At 38.3% G+C, this 20,939-nt stretch overlaps 1 protein-coding gene across 2 annotated transcripts in view; it reads right to left on the reverse strand.

The window, feature by feature from the left end:
- Positions 1-20,939, reverse strand: part of ARHGAP10 (Rho GTPase activating protein 10) — a 135,623-nt gene that overhangs the window by 85,576 nt on the left and 29,108 nt on the right. For both annotated transcript variants that reach the window (XM_056490805.1, XM_056490807.1), the window contains exons 2-3: positions 10,773-10,868; positions 10,624-10,685 (exon numbers count right to left, since the gene is read on the reverse strand). In XM_056490805.1, the coding sequence (XP_056346780.1) occupies positions 10,624-10,685; positions 10,773-10,868 (158 nt within the window). The remainder of the gene's footprint in view (positions 1-10,623; positions 10,686-10,772; positions 10,869-20,939) is intronic.

Here is a 20,939-nt window from a genome sequence, read left to right on the forward strand (position 1 = left end):
AAGGAAGAACTCTCAAGATTGGAGAGCATAGAAACCACACAATCAGTCCTTCTGTATTGGAAAACTTTAGGTTGTTCCTCTGTTCTAACTAATTGAAGGAGAAAGCTCCTTGGAGGAAAACTCAGAGAGGATGGCACAAGCTTCCACGAGGTAGAGCACCAGAGTTACTGGAATCATTTCAAAGCATTTAAAGGTAACAACTGAGCACTCACATGGTTAGCAGGTTAAGAATAATTAACAAATGAAAAGTTGCTTATTAGTTGCTTGAACTCTTACACAAAAAAGTGTGAGGTTAACACGCATTGAATGTATGCTGAACACAAAGTCCAAATCAAAGAGAACCACAGCACCTTGATGTAACACAGGAAAAAGTAAAAAAAAGGAAAATATATGCATAAAAGGCTATGCTTCATAAAACAGCAGGGCTGACTGTAAATCACTTGCTCTGCTACTGCTGTGCAGTATTAACCTTGGGAACCACTGCAGGAATTTGTTTGAAGCAGAAAATAATCTTTAAATCAAAATGGGATGTTCTCTTCAGTGACTGCCAACAAGCAGATTCCAATGCTGCCAGTGGGATGATTTGCCAGTAATTCTTTCATTAAAAGAAAAACAAGCTTCCCCTCCTTCCAAAAAAGACATTTCTCATTCTGCACTTAAACTTTTGTTAACATGCATTCCCAGGTGCCTGCCATAAAGATGCTCATGATTTGTTACCCCTTTTGCTTTCTGTGCCCGAGTTAAATAACAGGACTCTTTATTACTTCTGGGTGGGGTGAGATTTTGCAGATTTTTGGTCATTCTCATGGAGCTTCATACCAGGCCATGTATTACAATACAAGACTAGTAAATTCAACAGTGAATTACGGAGGTGTTCTTCTCACTGACAAAGTTCATAATTAAAATATTGACCAATACAAGATTAAACAGAGAGGCATTGCCACTGTTTTCCAGTACGTAGAATTCAGTGCCTGCCATGAAAAGTTACAAAAAGATGTACTATTACTTATAGGGGAAAAAAAAACATTATTTACACTGCTATTCATTCTTAGTTTATTTATAACTTGGAATCTTAAAACAACTCTTTTTTTAAAACTATAGATAACAAATTAGCAAATAGGAAATAAGCAAGGGATTATCTGAATGTATTTGTAATTATCACTTGTACCTTCCTTCAGAACTAGAATTATGTTAAAATGTAAAATTTCCAGCAAAAGTTAAACTAGATATTCAAGTTCGTTAATATGAAACTAGATGTTCTTTTTTTCTCTCTTGAATCTTACATTCATTTTCATCCCTCTACTTCTCTAATCCTGACAGATTATGATAGGAATGTACTATTAAAAAGGACATTTTAATACCCCTTTCTTTACATCTCTGATCTATCCAAACCTACATGAAACAAATATATATTCAATTATATCTGGCAGGCAAACTGTGGCATGCAAGTCATCAATCTAACAAGGTCATGTCTCAGGAAACAGAATCTTAACCAGCTTTGCAAATGTCAAAGTCTCAGGAATGCTTTGAGAAATGTTTAACCCCGTGTGCACACGTGTCTTGGGCAGACAGTCTCAAACTGCTTGTGCTATTCCTGCTCTGTTTGTAGCACCTACAAAAGGTCAAAGAATTAACTTGAACACAAACCTGGCAATAAAATCATCAGTGTCATCACCACCTCAGATCACTGCATCCAACATTTCCAACATCCTGAAGCACGTTGTCAGCTTTGTGTAAAACTATTTCAGATGCCTTACAAAATTCCACTTGCTCAAGCAGAGAAGTTGTACAGAATAGTGATAATCTTGTCTTTTCCAGCTCCATTTCCTCCAAAGAAAGAGGTAACAGGCCATAGATTAAGGGATCCCAACCACTCTCCAGCTGCAGCCCTCGAAGGCACAGGCTAAATCCATTACAAGCTCACTAACAGCTGTTGGATACTTCCTCAGTCAAGCCAACAAGACCCAACAGGTCACTGAGCAATCAGTGCCAGTCCACAAGATGACTCCATTTGGTCTGTCACTTCTTCCCTTCCCAGAAAAGTGGGAGGAGAGGTATTTAAGGAGAAACTGCTTCCACCAACACCTGCTCCCATGCACTGTAACCTGACAGAGAAGACCAGGCACCAGCATTCAATGCTCCTCTTGTTTCTCCTGCAGTTGGCAGGGGCAGCTTCCCTAAGTTCCTGCTCCCTTTCCAGGCACAACCAGGCTTCCATTGCAGAGGAAGAAGGCTGCTTGCATGGCCTGTAAAGGAGTAACAACCTACAAGGGTTCTGCCCAGAGTTCAGTGGCTAAAAAGGTTAAACCAACCTAAGTTCAACAAAGTTTGTTATTAGACAAATGCAGCACTGGCCTCCAAATCTTCATCCTAAAAATGTTCTTAGAGCTCAGCCTTTACTGGAAGCACTGGAAATTGCACACTGCTCATCAACTACTCTGGTGGTGAGGTAAATACATAACCTGACTCTTTCCATTCTGAATTGAAGCATTCTCCCATAAAGGTTTACTCAGAAAGAAAAAATAGAAAACAAACAGCCATAAACATACATCTTCCTGCAGACTGCACTGCAACACAGGAGTACTGAGTTCCCAGTTCCCATCTCAGGAACTGGAATACAGATTGGATGCCTTGCATAACAGAGAGGATTCCATTTCTGAGCATACCAACCAGAAAGATTTATTTGTAGTCAGGGGCAGGATGGTTTCTCCCCTCAACAAAGCTATGAGGGAGGCCACCAAGTCAGTAAGGCAAAGCTCATGAAACTGAGCAAGTGTCAATGAAACCAGATCTGGGAAGGAAGCTTTGCCTTAGTGAGTGCAACAGAGAAGGCAGAAAGGAAAACATGCCTAGCAGTGATTCAATAACCAACTAGTTACAATGCTGCTAAATAAAGAAGATTACTTTCCAATAAAGATATTTACCACTACAGCTGCTCTTCTACTTACAGGGGATATGGCTGTGCTCTCCCTAAGAAAATGCACCATTCAGCCTAATAAAAAAGTCAATTCTGATACCTCCAATGTTGGGGGAGAGAGAAATATATAGTTTTCCTGCTTCACATACTGATTTGCTACTGAAATTTCTCAAAGCATTAAGACCTATGCCTGAAAACCCATACTATTAAAAATTGCAGATAGAATTCCACTACTCAAGACATCAGATGTTACTTGCAAAGCCTGAATCTCTATCCTTTCTCTTCCCACGAGAATATGATTTGCTCTTATAGTTACACATGCCCCCAGTTAGCTGCACAGCCAAACCCCCTGCCAGCCCTACAGACAGAGATGTCTCTCTATATAACTACTCCTCAGCACTGGTTTTGTATTTATCTGGAAGCCTGCAGACAGTGGAACCCACCCCCACAAGGCTCATCATTTTGTTTTCAAATCAAGTTTTCTTCTAGTAAATATGTCTAGATTTTCTCCCTGCTCTAGAGCTTTCCCTGTAGCTTTACAATCTCAGAAAATTAAAGGGCTTCTGGCACACATTGGGAAAAGACATAGGATTTTTGGTTTTTAGAAGGCCTGCAGTATATAGAATAAAGGATTTTTCAGCAGATCTCACGGCACATTAATACTTGTGTGTCTTTGCAAGTGTGTAGATTATAAAAAAGAAGTGACATCCATTGCTGTGGATTAATTTGCTGTGGAGGAATCCATCTGGTAACAAAAGAGCCAAGGGGATACATCTGTCTTAGAGACAACATATTTTGTGCACTGCTGAAGCACCAGAAGGCATTTGGTAACAAAACCCATCACCTCCCTCTTAGGTGCTCCACAAGCCTACCCTTCAGGGTTTGGTAAGAAGACAAGAAGTTTCTCAAACTGTTCCAGGGGGAATTTCCTAGACCATTGAGCCACTGATTCACAAGCCTCGAACAGGCAGAATCCTGTGCTCTGCACTTCCTGATTCTTTCAAAAGCAGAAGCCTTGGATTGCAGGAAATACAACAACTGGACTCCTGAGTTCACTCTTCTACAGAAAAGTTATGTCCTGTTCATCTCCTGGAAGTTCATGACTGACCTGAAGGACAGACAGCTACAAGAGCCTCCTACGATCCATCTGCTGTGCTGTACCCTACTCTGAAATGCTGCCCTCATTGATCCTTTTGGCATGAAACCACTGGCCCCCAAAATCAGACTGGTATCATAAGGAAACAATACTTTCCTTTTTTAAAAAAAGATTATTAAATAGTGGGTTTTAGTAAAAATTGTTTTCTGAAAGCTATTTAATAGTCCTGTCTTCTGAGTAAGTTTATACAATACATTCCACTATAAAAAGAAAAATACTACAAAGCCATAATCAAAACAAACAAGAAAACAAAAAAAAAAAAGAAAAACAGACTTCCACACACTGCAACAAATCAGCTTTCCCCATATGCAGTGAAGGAAAGCTGAGGATAACTCCTCTAAGAAAGACCTTCCCTGAGCAAACCACAGCACACCAGAACACTGGTCTGGTTCTCATACCACAGACATTGTACATGATCATACAATAATCCTGACCAAGCAAAAAGGCTGCTCAGAAAAGAAAACTGCACAATGCCCATTTTCTTGGTGCATGGCAAAGCTCATCACTGAGCAAAAAGATGCCTCTGAAAGTCAAGGAATCCAGCAGGGAACAATGGCATCAGTGTTCAATCAAGAATGAATTGCTCAATTGTCAGTGCTTTCCTCCAGAAGAAACAGTGGTGTTATTAACAACCAGCAAAATCCAAACTGGTGGCAGTTTTACAATGCAAATTCCAAACATTTCCCAATGATGAACTAGCAGAATGAAAATTGTCTAGTGAATTATGTTGATGCATGTGAGACCACAGAGTTATCTGGAAGAGGAAGCCAGTGGTAACAGAACTTGTCAGCTGTCTTCACTCAGAGGTGGGAGGAACACACCCAGTTCTGGCTTTGCACTTTTTTTCCTATTGTACAGACAAGTCATCTTTGGTTTATAGATTAATGTGGACAAGTTCATATGTAACTCACAAAACTATTTCAGAAGACTGTGTATGACATTCAAAATCAAAAAAATAAATGAAGCATTCAATATCAGGAACCACCAAAACAGAGGAAGATGTGCCTGCACATAGAACCACAGCTCTACATTTGTGTTCTGTATTCTGGTAATTGTATGATTGCCATCTGGTCTCATATCCAGCAGAGGAAAAGGGAAGGCTGGACAATGAGATATGGCAGCAGTTGTTCTGCTTGTTTCTAAAACTGGAAAATGTTTTATTAAATTGGAGAAATTGCACAGGAAAGAAAAGAATGTACATCCCACAATTAAGGTACTCAAATGCTGTTCCTGAGACATGCCGTTTCATCTGTGCCTCTATCTCTGCACCTGAGATATTCAATGTATTGTTGGCAGCCTAATTTTTCAGAAGTGGTCAACATTTATGTCCTTTCCACTGTCTTGGCAGATATATTTAGCAGTCTGCATTGTCAGCAGATTTAAAAGCACCTGAACATTTGGAGCACTACACAATGCCTTGAACTCCTATTGAACAGGTCTTGAAAGCATCACACATCCAAGGCTATTGGGTATTCTTTTACTCTACATCAGTGAGTAAACTGATTGCTCCTTCACACAGATTTCTTCAGATTACTGTCAAGACAGATTAAGATTTACAAACCCCTAAATACCCACATGCAGAGTGCCAAAGAAAAGCTTAGAAAAATTAATACCACCATCTACACAGCAGTCAACTGCTGAATCAAATCCAGATACAAAAGTCACTGGACAAAAGATAACAGTTAGCTATTCAGGAACACTGTGTGTTAAGTGAGCACTTCACCTGTGAAATAAATACTCAAGCACTTCAATATCTAATCATAAGAGGTAGTTTAAGTAAGAATAAATAAGCAAATGTACATATTTGTACAGATTAAGGTATATCTTTCACCTTTTGAGTGCACACCTTTGAATGTTAGCAACTTCTTTTAACTTGTGAAAGCACAATTGAGAAACTTTCTCCGCCATTTTTTTAAGAAGAAATGAAAAAAAATCCTAAAAGAGCAACTTCACAGGGATATTTCTTTAAAAATCCACAGAGAAGCCATTTCTTGTGCTTCTGATACATGTCAGGAATAACTCTGCTTTTCAGAGAGATGCTAATCTGGAGTTGATTTGATTCTGCCACCCCAGCAAAACTGACAAAGAATGGAAAATAATTTTTCAGAGGCCAAAACTGCAAAGATGGCACAAGAACAAGCCTTCCTTTCTAAAAAAAAAAAATAAAAAGGAGGAAAAATATTTTTAAATATAGCTATTAGCACCTTTCCTCTTAAGACATCTGAAAGAACAGAAGTGTGCAAAAACTGTAGCAGGAAAAAGAAGATAACATATCAAAGTAAAACATCTTATTATATTGCCTTGGGAAATCACAGGGAATATAGAAAGGTGAATATAATTGTATCAGAAATCCTATACAAAGAGAAATGTGATGGACTAAAAAGGAAATAGATGAGTACTTAGGGACAAAGAGGGCAAAAAATATTTTGTTTGGCAACAGCAGAAACAAAAAACCTAAGGAAAAGAGGTTTTTATATCTATTATAATAGAGAGAGAAAGGAAGGTATAAAACTATTATAGAACTGAAATGAGTGTTAAATCAATGATGGAGTATAAGACAACAGATTTTAATTACCTCCACAAAGGAAAAAAACCCTCAGTTAAATTGTAGCAAACAATCTAACTATAGTTAGTGGGGGAATAGTATAGTGGGAAAAAGCAGGTGTTGAGGGAAATAAGGATTTCTTAAGAGCAGTTAGCTGTATTCCTTCATTACACAACAGAAGTATTAATTGCATTCAAGTCAGAAGGGGCTTTGCTTCAGAATAGATCAGGAAGTCAGCAAAACAAACTAAGGGGAGAGGCAACCAAGGTCCCAGAGGATGGTAGAAGAGCAAATATAGTGGCAAAGTAAGAGCAAGAAGAGGAAGAAAAAGCAGTAATTGTAACATAAAAGACTGAAGGTCTAAACACAGTGTAATTCAATTGAACAAGGAAAAATACAGATGTAAAATACCACTTGGAAAGAGTAACCATGAAAATACAACTATGAAGGAAAAGGGATCAATTTTATTCCATGACTACTGTGGAAAAATTCTCAAAAATTTTCCAGCTTAACTTGTAGTAAAGGAGACTCATTATGAAAATAGGTGAAACAAATGAAGGCTAAACATCAGAATAAAGAGAAACCCATGTTCCTGGAACTTTCTGAAGAATAGGTTAGACCAGATCTTGACAAGGATCATGTGAACTCCAGCAGCAGATAAAGGGCAGGACAGAAAGGGCAGAAAGGAGTCAAAGCCACCACACCAAGGTGACCACAGCAGGAGTGCCAAGCACTGCCAAGATTACTGAGGGAACAATACAAGAGCTATCAAATTTGGTTATGACTTAGCAAGACTGGAATCAACAGGGAAAACTAATTAGGGGCCAGCTGATGGTTTAGGAGAAGCTTGGGGTGGAGAAAGGGAGGTGTGAAGCACAGGACCAACAAGCTATTGGTACCTACCAGGTAACTCTGCTCTGCTTTCCCCACAGCTCAAATGAGGGCAGACAGTGAAGCCTGCTGCTCTCAGTCCCTCACAGGAATCCAAGGTCCTTTCTGCTGCCAGGAAAACTGGGGCCAGGAGGGAGGGTTTGGTGCTCTCCCTGGCAAGCAGGGGAACAGCTGGGTACTGGGACAGAGCATCTGAGCATCACCATGCTGGTCCTTGCTCATCCCCACCTTTTCCTACCATCTTGCCAAGTTTCCTGTCATCCCTGAACTTCCACAGCACTTCTGCAATGCCAAAGGAGCAGAATTTAAGTCCTATGACTCCATTCACCTTCAACACTTAAAAAAAAAATTCCAGAATATTCTCAGGGACAAAGGGATCTATTTAATATCTGCCCTGGGGAGCATCACCAAGCTATGGGAAAATGTAATTTGGTTTTTGTATTGACCTCTCTAATAATTCCAGTGAAATGTTTGGATTATTGCCAACTTCCCTTTTCATATGCAACTAAATCCTTTGACACCTGGGATATAATTTCAGCAACCTTTGAAGGAGATGGAAGAAATGGTAAAACCATGAAGTGCAAGACTCCAACATCTGAATGAAATTATATCCACCAGATAAATTTACCTTTTTGGTCATCATTCATTGTAAACATTGACAGCAAGTTTTATGGACTCTGGATTCACCATAATTTCAGAAAACCATAAGAAGTGTAGATGATGAGAATTTACTTTCAGTCTAGAAGGCATTTTAAGTGCAAATTTATTTCATTTACAATGTGGTTCTTAAAAAAACTAACCTTTTTCTCAAGTATCTAAAAAAATAAAATGCACATCAGTGTCTGAAATGCCCTTAGTTCTGTAATTATTCATTGATGTCTTTAATATTACTTTTTGGGACTAAAATTTATCTATCTATTTAACTATGTATTGACACTGAAGATAGCAGTCCAAAATCCTCAGGTAATCTTCAAAATAGTAAGGGGGAAAATGCTCAATAATGAGCATTCTCAACAAAGACTGAATGCTTTTGAAAAAAAATCCTGCTATATACTTTGCATCTTAATGGAAAGTCTTTGGATCCCTGACCTCATTCCAAACATCTGTGAATGCAACATACCCTAATATTCTCCAAGGGAGTATCTCTAGAGCTCATGCCACTGTTAAAACATCCACTGAGAAGAAAACTAAAAAAAAAGTCAGGAGCAGATGCTGGAAATTATCTTTTCCAGTCACCACACAATCATTTTCTCAGAGACTTATGGCCATTGTTACACCAGCTCACTGCAGAAATGATACATAACATTTGCTAGACTACAGCTGCAATAAAAACACCACACATCTGGTAACTCAGAGAACATATTCTGTTTCTATTTGGTATTAAATATTTTCCCCATTACAGTATATACTCACTGTTTTTCATCAGTCACAGTTCTAACAAAAACTGCATTTCATCCTTTCCTATCAAGAAACTGACACTAGCTAGCTTTCAGTATGATAGCATCTTCTGTGTAAGCATGGGCACCATACCAAAAAAGTAAGTTAATACAGTTTCATGGCATTTAATCTGAACAATGGAAGTGTTTTATGATGCAGACAGACAGAACTGAATTCTGCACAGCCTGCTGTGGTGATGATCTATCCCTGCTGAAGAGCTATTGATACAGTCACTGAAATGTGCTGTGTAATTCTTTAGTCATCCCTCAAAAGCCAGATATCAAAATAATGCGGCAGTTCTGGAGTATTTTTTTTATTATAAAACTTCATAAAGATTTTCACTAATTAGATTTGTTTAATTCACTAAAATAAAATACAGTTATGGATGGCAGGAAAAAACAGGGTAAAGACAATACTGTAGAATTATGAAAAACAAAAGAAGTACTGAAACATACTTGAGCCAATCCCTACAATTTGGCAAAACAACTCAAAACACTGAAAAATTGTCTCTACTAGGCAAAGGCAGTTTTTAGGAAAGTGTGAAGAACCACACTGACCCTAATTCAGACCTGAATGTGGTTTCAGATCAGAACAGGATACCAGAACAGAACACAACAAGGAACAATGACTATTATTGGGATCAGGACTGGAGAGAGAAACATGGAAAAAAGAATTGTTTGCCAGTTCTTTTATCACTTATCTACATATTCCTGCACTGCAGGCACAGCTTCTGGCAGAAAGAAACAGGGAAGACAGCAGATTAGTCTCAGCTTCCTCTCAGTGATGCCAAGGGATCACTGATTTCCAGGAAGGCAAAGATATAATCACATGACAGATACTGAGAAATGCAATTGCTATCAAGCCATATCTAAGCACATTTCCCAGATGGAGATTCTGCCCTGACACAGAAGAAAACTGGGTACACAGCTGCTCTGTGGATTCCTGCTCTGAAACAAAAGCTGGGCATGCAGCTGCTGAGAAGAATCAGAAAAAAACCCTTCAAAATGAAGCTCCCCATCTTCTGGAAAAGTTAGGAAACCCAGGCAGCAAGGTGTTTTGCAGTGCTCTCAGCCCCTGCTTTGTATGCAGCTACCATGAGCCCTATTTCACTAACTACACCCCAAGCAATCACAGGCAACAGAACAAAGAACAGAGAACATTTACACAACAGAGCAACTGTATGCAGCTCCAACCTGTCACCACAAAGCTCAAACACAAGGTAAAGGTTTCTAAGTCTGCTGCTTCATAAATATAACAGATTGTATCCCAGATCCACATAAGCATAGAAGCCAGAGCTACAGAGATCCTGGATCCAAAGTTGGTTGATTGCCAAAACTTGAGTGTTCCCTGCTACAGCATTAACTCTTTTACTTTGTTTTTTACTGGAAATGGTAAACAAACTTATGATGGTTTTTCCATCTACCCCAGCCATAATTAGACTGGGCACGACTATTTTAAACCAACTCTATTTATCCATCCCTACCATACAGATTTCTTCTTTAATGAGAACTTGTCTGTAATCTAGACTACAGAACCAGAGGCTGCACAATGAGAGCTCCCACTGTTAAGTCAGTGATATCAACACCTTGGTGGTTAACAAAGCAATAAAAGTAACTTCACCTAATGTTGATCTCTTTGCTATGTGCACAGCTTTTTAAATCACTTATTACAACTCACCAAAATTTCTCTTTGTTCTTCAAGATTTTTTAAAAAGTTTGAAAACTCATGAAGTGATGCATCTGTAATGCAAAACAATAAAAAAAGTTTAATCATGTTGCAGGATGGCATTGACAAAACATAGCCACTCATAGTCACTTCTTACCTACCTATGTATCTTTCATCGTCAGTCTCTGCATCACCAATGAATTCAAATTTAAAGTCTCTCAGAGAATGGGCAAATTTCCTCTGGGCTGCTGAAAGGTCTGCAAGAAAAAAAAAACACAGGTTGAAGGGTAAGCTGTCATTTTAAGTAGGCCAGAAGATCTCTCTATGCCTAGAATAGCCAACTTTTACAATAAATTCTTCACACAAGTCTGCCTAAGGACATTACAGGACATCCAGTGTTGCCTAACCCTCTTCTGATAAGGAATTTGTCACACAAATTTCTTTATGCAAGGCTATATAGTAAGCATGTATATAGCATTACATCTATCCCAACATCTTCAATTTAGGGCATAGGCCATGGAAACTGATCTGTAATTACAGAAGTTAAGGGCACAACACTCAGTGTAAGTTGTACCAGTTGTCTTGCTCTGCTAACCTAAATTCACTTGTTTATTCATCAGCACAAATCCACATCTCAGAATTTTCTAAACGCTATACATAGATATACATAGATATACATAAACCAAATACAAAATAATTTTTCATCTGAACTAGAAATTCCATGGAATTAAACTCTGCCAAAAGCTAAGTTAAATGCACAGCATTAAAATTAATTTTATATATAACTTTCTGTAATAGCTATAGAACATTTCTAGCTCAAACTTTACCCACTAACATTTGACAATTTGAGATCAGAGGCTGCACTCTTACATTACTTAGGAAGTAATCAGACTCCATACTCAGTCACAATATCATTGTGACAAACCCTCACTGAAAGTCATAAAGCTGTAAATAAGAAGTGTACACACACTTTTCTATTGTGCTGACGTGCAGGTTGGGAATATCACAAGTTATGGAAGTATTCAGTTGCTCAGTAGGGGAGAAAAAAAAAAAAAAAAAAAAGAAGGATGCAGGTCCTGGTACATATCTACCCAGTAGTGAAGGTTTTACTCACATTTTTGTTGTCAGCCAAAGTTAAGGATAACTTAAAGTACTTAGTTAATCTATAATCTTTTTCTTATCACATGCAACTCTGAAAGGTTAAGAAGAACTCTTAACAGGCCAGCTAAGCATTTTGCTCTTTAATATTAACAGGCACTAAAAGATTACCAGCTTGGGCTCTTTTTGTTTAGCTTCAGGAGGGAGGTAATTTGTTTTGGTTTGGATTTTTCTTTTCTTTTTTTGTTTTTTTTACCAACAACAAACAAAGAATCACCCAATTTTACTACCAGTCTTGCATCCATGTATTTCATCACATGTCATAGTACAACATCACATACTGAAAGCTCAGTTCAACCACTTAAAAGGTTAAGTCAAACACTCCACAAACAGCAAAACACAGTCTAAAATAAAAAGATAAAATGTTTTTTCTTCCTTTTCCTTTCTTTTCACCCATTTCTCATTAGTCCTCTCCTCATCCATTGTGTAACAGAGCTGTTACCTCCTAAACCTGTGCATGTACCCTCCAACACATGATGTAGCAGGATGCTGCACAGGGTTGAAATAACAAGGATAAGAAGGTTGAAGGAAGCAGTAAAGTAACTCCCATGTGAAAGGAAACACGGGTGTTTTAATTCAAATACCTTGTGGGCTGAACAGCTGTTCATAAAGCAGGCAGCCAAAGAAACACGTTCTGTTGGCTGTGAAAAGCTTAAATATGGAAAATAACAAGGTTAACCACCTAATGTTATGCTTATCTGTGAGCCAGGTCACAGCACAAGGCCGAAGAGAGTTTATTTATGGGAGAATGGTTCCAACTACACACACTCCCCCAAACTTATTAAATTTTCTTGAATCCGATAATCCCTTCCTAAAGCCCTGTCATATGAGAGCTAGCCCCATGCTAGAGAAAGGAATTGTTTATTATGTTTTCTCCTACTTGTAGAGGTGAAGCATTCAGCTAATGTTGAGCAAGGCTTGCTAAGGGACTCATGCAGCACCACACATACAGCACCCCCCTTTCCCTTCACAGACTGAAGAGGTAAAATCTTAGTGAGCTTATGAGCCTTTACTGAGGGCTGTCAAACTGCCACCCCTCTTGTGACAGTGACAGCAAACAAAGCCTGTGGCCACACCCAGACTCCTTCAGTGCAAAGTCCAACATCTTCAGTCAGCTTGAGAATGGGCTGAATTAAGACACTCAGCTTCTCACAGGATCAGACACCCACATTTATGCATTTCTCATTACTGAATCTACCCAGGGATCGTAAATCACTGACTCTTTTTGGAAGCAATAACTGTTTAATGCATCAAAACTGTATTTGCAGAATTCCTCATTAAAACCATGAAGACATATTAAATTTTTCCAATATCTCTCCACAAATAATTTCTGAGATGTTTAAGAATCATTAAAGAAAATTTTGGAAACCATCAGTGAGCTGGGGATCTGGGTCACAGAATAACAATCGAATGGGTCAAGGAAAGCAGCAGTTACCTGACTACTGAATCAACATCTGGAAGAAAACAAGAAGAGATTTTCTGGATTTTAAAAACTTGGCCCTTTAAACAAAGGTAAGAAGTCACTGGAGAAAACCAAAACCAAGTAACAAGTAGCAATGGAGGAAGACCTCCTCAGAAGATGAGAGCAAGAATATTGATGTCTTTTTTGTTGAGGCACAGGAAAAATTACAAGGATGGTGGCTGGAAACAAGCAAACAAAAAAACCAAAACAAAAACATAGCTTTATTGTGGATTTTCTTGCCATCTGACAAACCACAGCCAGAGTGAGATAGCTGAGAGCACCTGCAGCCAAACCTTTCACTGTGGAACAAACAACATGAAACTGCTCTGATAAATTCCAAGTGTCCTACAGTACATACACAGAAGTTGACTCAACTACAAGCATTTATAAAAACAAACTAGATGCTGATATCATTGTAAGTACTATGGTCTCTGACTATTGTGCTACAATTTAAATGCTAAGCATTGTTGCTTAAATTAGAAATTTCATAAATGTAACTTGGCTTTCTTCCACGATGTGTCAGAAGACCTTGACTAGAGCAAAATTATTTGTCTGGCACTGACAGATACATCCCAGCATTGTTCCACAGCAGCATGAGAGCCTGCAAGGCCAGTATGTGTTATATAGCAGACTGTAAACCCGAACGGACTCCAGCTACAAACACCAGAATAAGACAGTACTTGAGTACAATTATGTATCAAACAGCATGCCCAGTTACACTGGTTACGTGAATAATGATGTGGCCTCCTGAAAAGTAACTATTTTATTCCCGTCAATCTCCACATTTTACAAAGTAACACCAAACTGAAAGATAAAAGAAGCAGCAATAGGGTTGTTGCTTGTTACAAGCTGCTGTTATCATTGAAAAAGGAGGAACAGCGCATCCAAGATCAAAGAGTGTTTTAAATATCAACCAAATGTTAACACTGCTGAATACAATAGAATCCTGGCAAATCCACAAGGCAGCGTCATTTCAAAGATTCGCCTTCTAAAACACTAGAAGAAACTAAGCATCTGCTAAATGTTATGACCAAAAGGCTGAAGACAGATTTCCAAGGAGAGAAGGGAGGGACCCAAGGACAAGGTTTTTTATTTTTCCTTTGGCACTGTTAATATCAGTACACTGTACCTCTTTCATGTTTGGAAGCAACTATTCAAAAATACAGCAAAAGAGACAGGAGCAGCTGCCTGCTTCCTCACTTTGTTCTGAAACCTTTGGTAACAAGTGTTCCTGTTAGTTTGTCCAGTGCCAGATGTGCTGCCAGTACCCCACATAAAAACCTCGATATTTTTTCCATTTGGATCTGAAAGAAAATACTTTTGTTCCTTATCTGAGTCGAGCTGAGCCAACATGACACCATTAGTTGCTGGGTGGTGGCCAAGCCTCACTTAACAGCACCAGAATCCAATGATTCCCTTTAAGACAGATCAGTACTAATCTCAGAGCTAGCCACACAACCACAAGTCTTGCACAAAGCCAGACAATATTGCTTTCTGAGGCTATTCTGGATATCTTTGGGAAGGCAGAAGAATTACACCCATTTGTATGAGTGGTAGTATTTTTCTACAACAGTATACACATTTCTGCATTGAGCTTTTAAGGAGGACTGGAATTACATCACCATTCCTCATTCTTAACTTCAGTTTTCATTGATTCTTAACAGATATGCTCCAGGAATGACAGATTTCCAGCAGCTTTATTTAAGATGGATTAGAACACCTTTTCCTTGAACAACATTCTCCCCAAAAAGTTAAAAGGTTAACAAACACTTAGATTTAACTACCAAGCTCATCTTCATGCTACTTTAAGGATGAATATTAGACTCCTTAAGGTATTTTCTTTGCAGTGGGCCAAGATCAGGCAAGCCACACAGCATCGTGAAACAGGCAAGAACAAGCTGAGCCAGAGTTGGCCTCTCTCCCCTCTTCTTCCCAGGCATCAATCTCCTACAAGAGCCAACAAAGCAGCTTCAGAGGAACACAGCACTTAAAATAGTTTGTCCAAGAGCTGCAGTACGGGCTCGTATGACATTTTATACAAAAAATGCACCATCTCAACACTTTAAAAGTAACTCTGTGTTCCTTCTCAGTGTCCCCTTTTGCAAGGTGAACAATGAATCTAATATACTCCACGACACTGAGAACATGAACAGGATTTAGTCACTACCTCAGCAAGGTGGATAAACAGGATTAATTTAGTAACTTAGCAGATGCAGGCCATGTGGCAGAATTCCTAAGAGCAGCAACACATTCCAACTCCCTAAAACCAAATAAACTTTTTACTCCTTGTTTTTATCTAATAAATATATTGAAAGAGCCATCAAAACAAGAACACTTACAATGAAGCTAAAACAAAGTTACTTGTTCCCATCTAAATGAAAATCAAGTTCAAAGTCTAAGAGGTTTCTGAAGTCCCATTTTAATCATGCCACATTACCCATGGCAGCTCACAAGTTTCTGAAAGCTTAACAATTTTGGCCATGAGGATTAAAAAGCAACATATTACTGACTTGTCAAGTGGCTCATCTTCCCTTCCCCTGCCTCCCCCACATAATACAGTGCATTTGGTCCATCCCACACCTTTAAAACAAATAAGGAAAACCTCAATCTCTCACCATTTCAGTTTAATCCAACTAGCATCCTGCTCCTGCTGGCCCAAAGGCTCCTCTCCAGCTGTTGACAGCTTCACACCCTCCTAATTCATATTACCTCAGGACTGAGGTAACTCCATATTAAGTGTACCAAAGTTACAAATTGTTTTATTACTTTGGAAAAACCCTCAGAAATTTTTCCAGGCATGTAAGTGAGAGTTTAAATGTTCAAAATACAACAAAAAAGGGTGATGGCAGCAGTAATGTTTTAGGAAAAGTCTTTCAAATTTTAACATGGAAAGGGTTTTTGCAAGTTGAAAACAAAAAAACCACATGCAACCAAACACTTTGCAACAAACAAAGGAAATTGCAAGAGTACAATGAAAAACTAACAACTCTAAGGTAATTTATATGTAAAAACACGAGATCAATAAGAACTTTCTCAATCTTCATCACTAATGGAATTTTTCTTCTTGACATAGATAAGAACCAATGTCATTCTTCTACTATGCTAAAGCCCAGATATTGTCATGACTCTCCCAACTAATGACAACCCAGAAGCCAAAAAAAAAAACAACGTATTTTTAGTGTTCAATCTAATATATTGAGGTAATCATTCTTCCAAACAGCACTTCTGTTAGAAACCTACTGCTCCCAAATGTTTCTTCCACAGTCTTGGACATTCCCTATCACCAGTTTTACTGCATGCTGGGGTCATTAATTGTGGTGTAATTTTGGGACAAGTAAAACCAGGCTATTTAGTCTGAACAAGTCATGTTAAACAGCACAAAAGACACATTCTAACCTTCCCACTTCTTAAGAGAGAGATATTTTATGATTTTCCTTCTTTTAAATGGTCTAAACACCACTATTCCCCATACCAATCAGAGCAGGCACGTTAAGAAATCTTTCAGATGTCAGCAGACTAATTTTTTCATAAATATGCAAAATTGTTCAGATGCCACAACCTCAAACTGTTTTCTCCTACAGAAAGTTCACAGCACAGTAACATAAAATATGTATCCATTTATCTACCTTCTCTAGTTCTACAACTTTTATCAGTGAAAACAGACTGGATTCATTTCTTCTCTTTCTACCCTTGCAACTACAAGGATACAAACTCCATAATCCTCCACATCCAGAAACATGTAATTAACATGTTAATTACCATATATGAAATAAAGTAGCATCTTGTGAGAGTATGGGAAAAGTGCCAAGTCCTGTTGGTATTGTCCCTCAGCTGCACCACACCTTTTTGGGCTCTGGTTATTTGCCTTTTGAGTTGGATCTTTGAAATCTGCCAGCAGCCCTACTCCACCCTGCCAAGGGCATTTTCCTTTTTGCATCACAGTCATTAGGCAAAAAAGCACATTTATTATCTCAGCAGTGATTAAGGTTTTTCTAAAGCATCTCTAACAGCTCTTAGGAAAAAGTGCTCCCACCCCTCTGCCAGCTCAGAAGTGACTACATCTTTCAGTTCTGCTTTTCAAGAACACAGTATAAGTTGCATTATGAAAGCAAAAGAGAAGCTCCATTCCTGGCCCTACAATCCCACAGATAAATTTACTGCTTCACTGGTGAAGAAATATTCCTGCAACCACCCTGACATAAGACCTGTATCCCAAAGTCTCTGCTGAAGGGTCTTGCAACTCTGAGGGAAGCTCCTGTGAAGCACCACAAAGATAATCTTTCTTCAAAGGAATCAGAACCATCTGTCTGATCCCTAGAAATGCTGTGCCTCTTACAATGAAACAGAATGAAAGAAATAATAAATTAGAAAGCAAAGAATAACAATAACCAAATTGCAATGCAGAAAACTGAGGGCATTCCATCAAATTCACACAGTTCCCAAAGACAAAAACAAGCAGGTCAGGATTTGCTGCAAAAGTTTTCCTTTGCCATACTGCACCAAATAGCAGCAAGAAGGACACACACCACTGTTCTACACTCTGTTCCCAAAGGAAAACTCTTCATCAACCCAGATGCAAAGCTGGAACACACAATACCAAGTACTTGTACAATCAAAGCTATCCTGGTAAAGCTTCCTACAACATCTGCAACTCTTCAAGTAGCACAGACCTGGGAATTGCCTTCCAAAAGTGATTGCATTAGAAAACATGAGATGAAAAAAATCCTTTTCAGAGATCAGGATTTTACTATTATTAATGTGAAGATGCATGAATTCAGAAGGTGAGATTGCACTGCTAGTAACAAATTTTGAAATAGAAATTTAAAACTGATAGCATCTATAAGACAACTCTGATCACTAAATAGATCATAGATTTATAGATGTTTTATTCTTCAATTAAAATTCTTGCCAAACATCACAGAATTAAGGGCCTTTCATGCATTAGTGCTGTTCACTAGCAAGTAAATCAGAAGACCATACTGCTTAAGGATGAAAAATTGTGCTAGTCAACTGAAAACATTCTTAACTGGGAAACTCTGTGAAAGAAATAAAGCACTTAGAGGAAAAAACTGTGTTTATTCTACAGACACTTATCCAACATCAGCATTCTGAATGTTTAAATTCTAGAGCATTGCTTTCATTCCCAGACTGAGTTCCCAGACAACTATAATGTTTACATAAAGAATATATTGCACTGAAATACTGTTTTGATTGCAAAAGAAAAATATCAATTTGCTGTTAGCCAGAAGCTAAACTTTGCCATTATAGCCTGCAAATTATAAAAAAGGTTTGTGGTCCAGGGACAGCCCCACATAATCAAATCTCCGCTGTGAAAATGGGCAGTGAAGCATTAACCCCACACAACTCAGCTTAAGTGAAATAATCACTGAATTCAAAGCACTTTTCTAAATCCAAATAACTGACAGGACACGTCTACTTTCTTCAGTCAGCAAAATTTGCTCATGGCAGTCAGGTCAAGTTGTGACATCAACCCAGCAGAGGTCCTGACCCACCATCAAGGCACCAAGGGGAGATTCCCCCTTCCAAGGAACAGGACTGACTTCATTACTTGAAGTCTCTTGTTCTAGATAGCACGCATGTGACCGAAACTTCATCTGGTTGGGAAAGCTGCAGGGGAAGTCCAGCTCAGCTGGGATGGGAAGGTCACAACAAATAACCAGCCTGCAGCCTTTTCACATGCCACATCTGCTGCCACTGGGTAGGACATCATCTCAGAGTTCATATCCAAGAAATATCTCCAGCAAGACCTTTTTTGGCAGAAATGTCAACTTTAAACATTAAATGCCTTTGCAGGAAAAAAATATCATTCACAATGTTTTCTCTGTCTAAAATGACAGATATCTCAAAACCTTGTCAATTTATGGAATTACTACCCAAGTATTTGTATATGCAGAGAAAAACCCAGAAGGAGACCAAACTTGTGCTGTGATACTGTGATTTCTCCACAAGAAAACATGTACAAACATGCATCCAGCACAGCTGCACACCTGTAATTAGAGTGTTACATGAAATGGCTAAAAAACACTTCATCATCAGTAAGCCCATAAAAGGCTCAGAAACTAAAGTTATATTTTCACATTAAGCAAAATTCATCCAGTAGGCAAAGACTTGAGACAGGACAGCTTTATTTTCCCAAGTGCAACAGGATTCAAGTGGGAGAGGAGAGAGGAAAACACCATGACAAATCAGATAAATGAGCAGCTGAGATCTATAATTCAACATATAATGACCAAGTGCCCAATCCTTGGGCTGTTTGTTTCCTTATTTATCATCAGATTAATCTCCAGCATCAAGGACAGAATGACCACAACAGGCCTTAAAACATGGAAGAATAACTTTGCTGCAGCTTGACACAGAAGTGAAATGAATCCAAGTTTTGACAGAGAAAACAGCTGGCAGCAACAGTGGTGCAGAGGACAGCCTGTACTTCTGTCATATATAGTTTCCAGAAAATGCAGCAGACAGCATAGCAATGGGTAACTTAAATAGATACCCAAATTTAAAAAAAAAAAAAAAACAAAAAACTATCAAACAGGGATTTTAAGGGCAAAGGGACACAACAAGAAAAAAACCTTTCTGACAGCTCTCTTATGAGCTGTTTCTGACTAAAACATATTAAAAATGAAGCTTCTAATTAGGTCACACCAAAGCTTTGCATGAACACCACAGAAGATTTCAACACCTTTATTGTGAATGCGAGATTACTTTAAATAAACAAAAACTACAGAAAGCACCAAAATACATGAAACTTTAAAAATAAAAGTAGTTTTACACTCCCCTTTCCCTGCTCTCACTGTCTCTTTTAAAAAGTTATTGCTAGAGAATAGCCCAGATATTCCAGTATAATTTCATCTGCCAGCTTCTCCAATTGTTGCAATTTATTTGTCTGGGCAAAAGAATAAAATTATTGCTTCTGCCACCAAGCTAGAGAGCTTAGCAGGAAATACTGATTTAAATAGTAAACATGTAGTGTGGCACATGCCAAAGGAGAAACTTCACTCATCTTTAGTCTGGACAGTTGTGTAAGAGTTGGAATATGTGTACAAATAAATCCTGTAATCCTTCTGACAGCTTCAGATTAGAAATTTTACAAGAGGCCAATGAATCAAATGTAGGCTAATAACATGTATTTCAAAAGTGACACACAGTAAAACTCACTGACTCTGACTGGGAAAAACTTTTGACCTTAAAGCTTCTGGCACACAAGCCTCACTGCTTTGGGTTTTCAGTACATTTCTCCAAAATGAGTTTCCAACCCTAGATATCAGTGACACTTGGTTCCTGAATCAAAGATAACTGATCAAAAACAAAATAATTAAGCAAAAGCAATTAAGGATAGGCAAGAGCAACCACCATATCCTCACGAGAAGCACAAGGCATGAAAGAAACATCTTGCAATCCTACACAGTAGAAAACAAAAAAATGTTTTAGTCTTCTAAAGCAATTCCATATTTCATTCTGTTTTCAAACAAAAAGAACACTTACAGTATATAACACAGTGAGAATCTTTTTTATACTATTTATATCCTTCATGCTTTGACACAAGAATTAGCTTAAAGAATAGCTTAAATATACTATTATAGTTTTGGGGAAAAGTCGAGCTGGTTTTGTTTCTAAATAAACATAACATGTAAAATTTCTGAGTGAAAACACAAACCTAAGTAACTTTTTGATTTTTCCCTCACTT

This window comes from Oenanthe melanoleuca, chromosome 4 (genome assembly GCF_029582105.1).
Source record: "Oenanthe melanoleuca isolate GR-GAL-2019-014 chromosome 4, OMel1.0, whole genome shotgun sequence".
Taxonomy (NCBI): Eukaryota; Metazoa; Chordata; class Aves; order Passeriformes; family Muscicapidae; genus Oenanthe; species Oenanthe melanoleuca.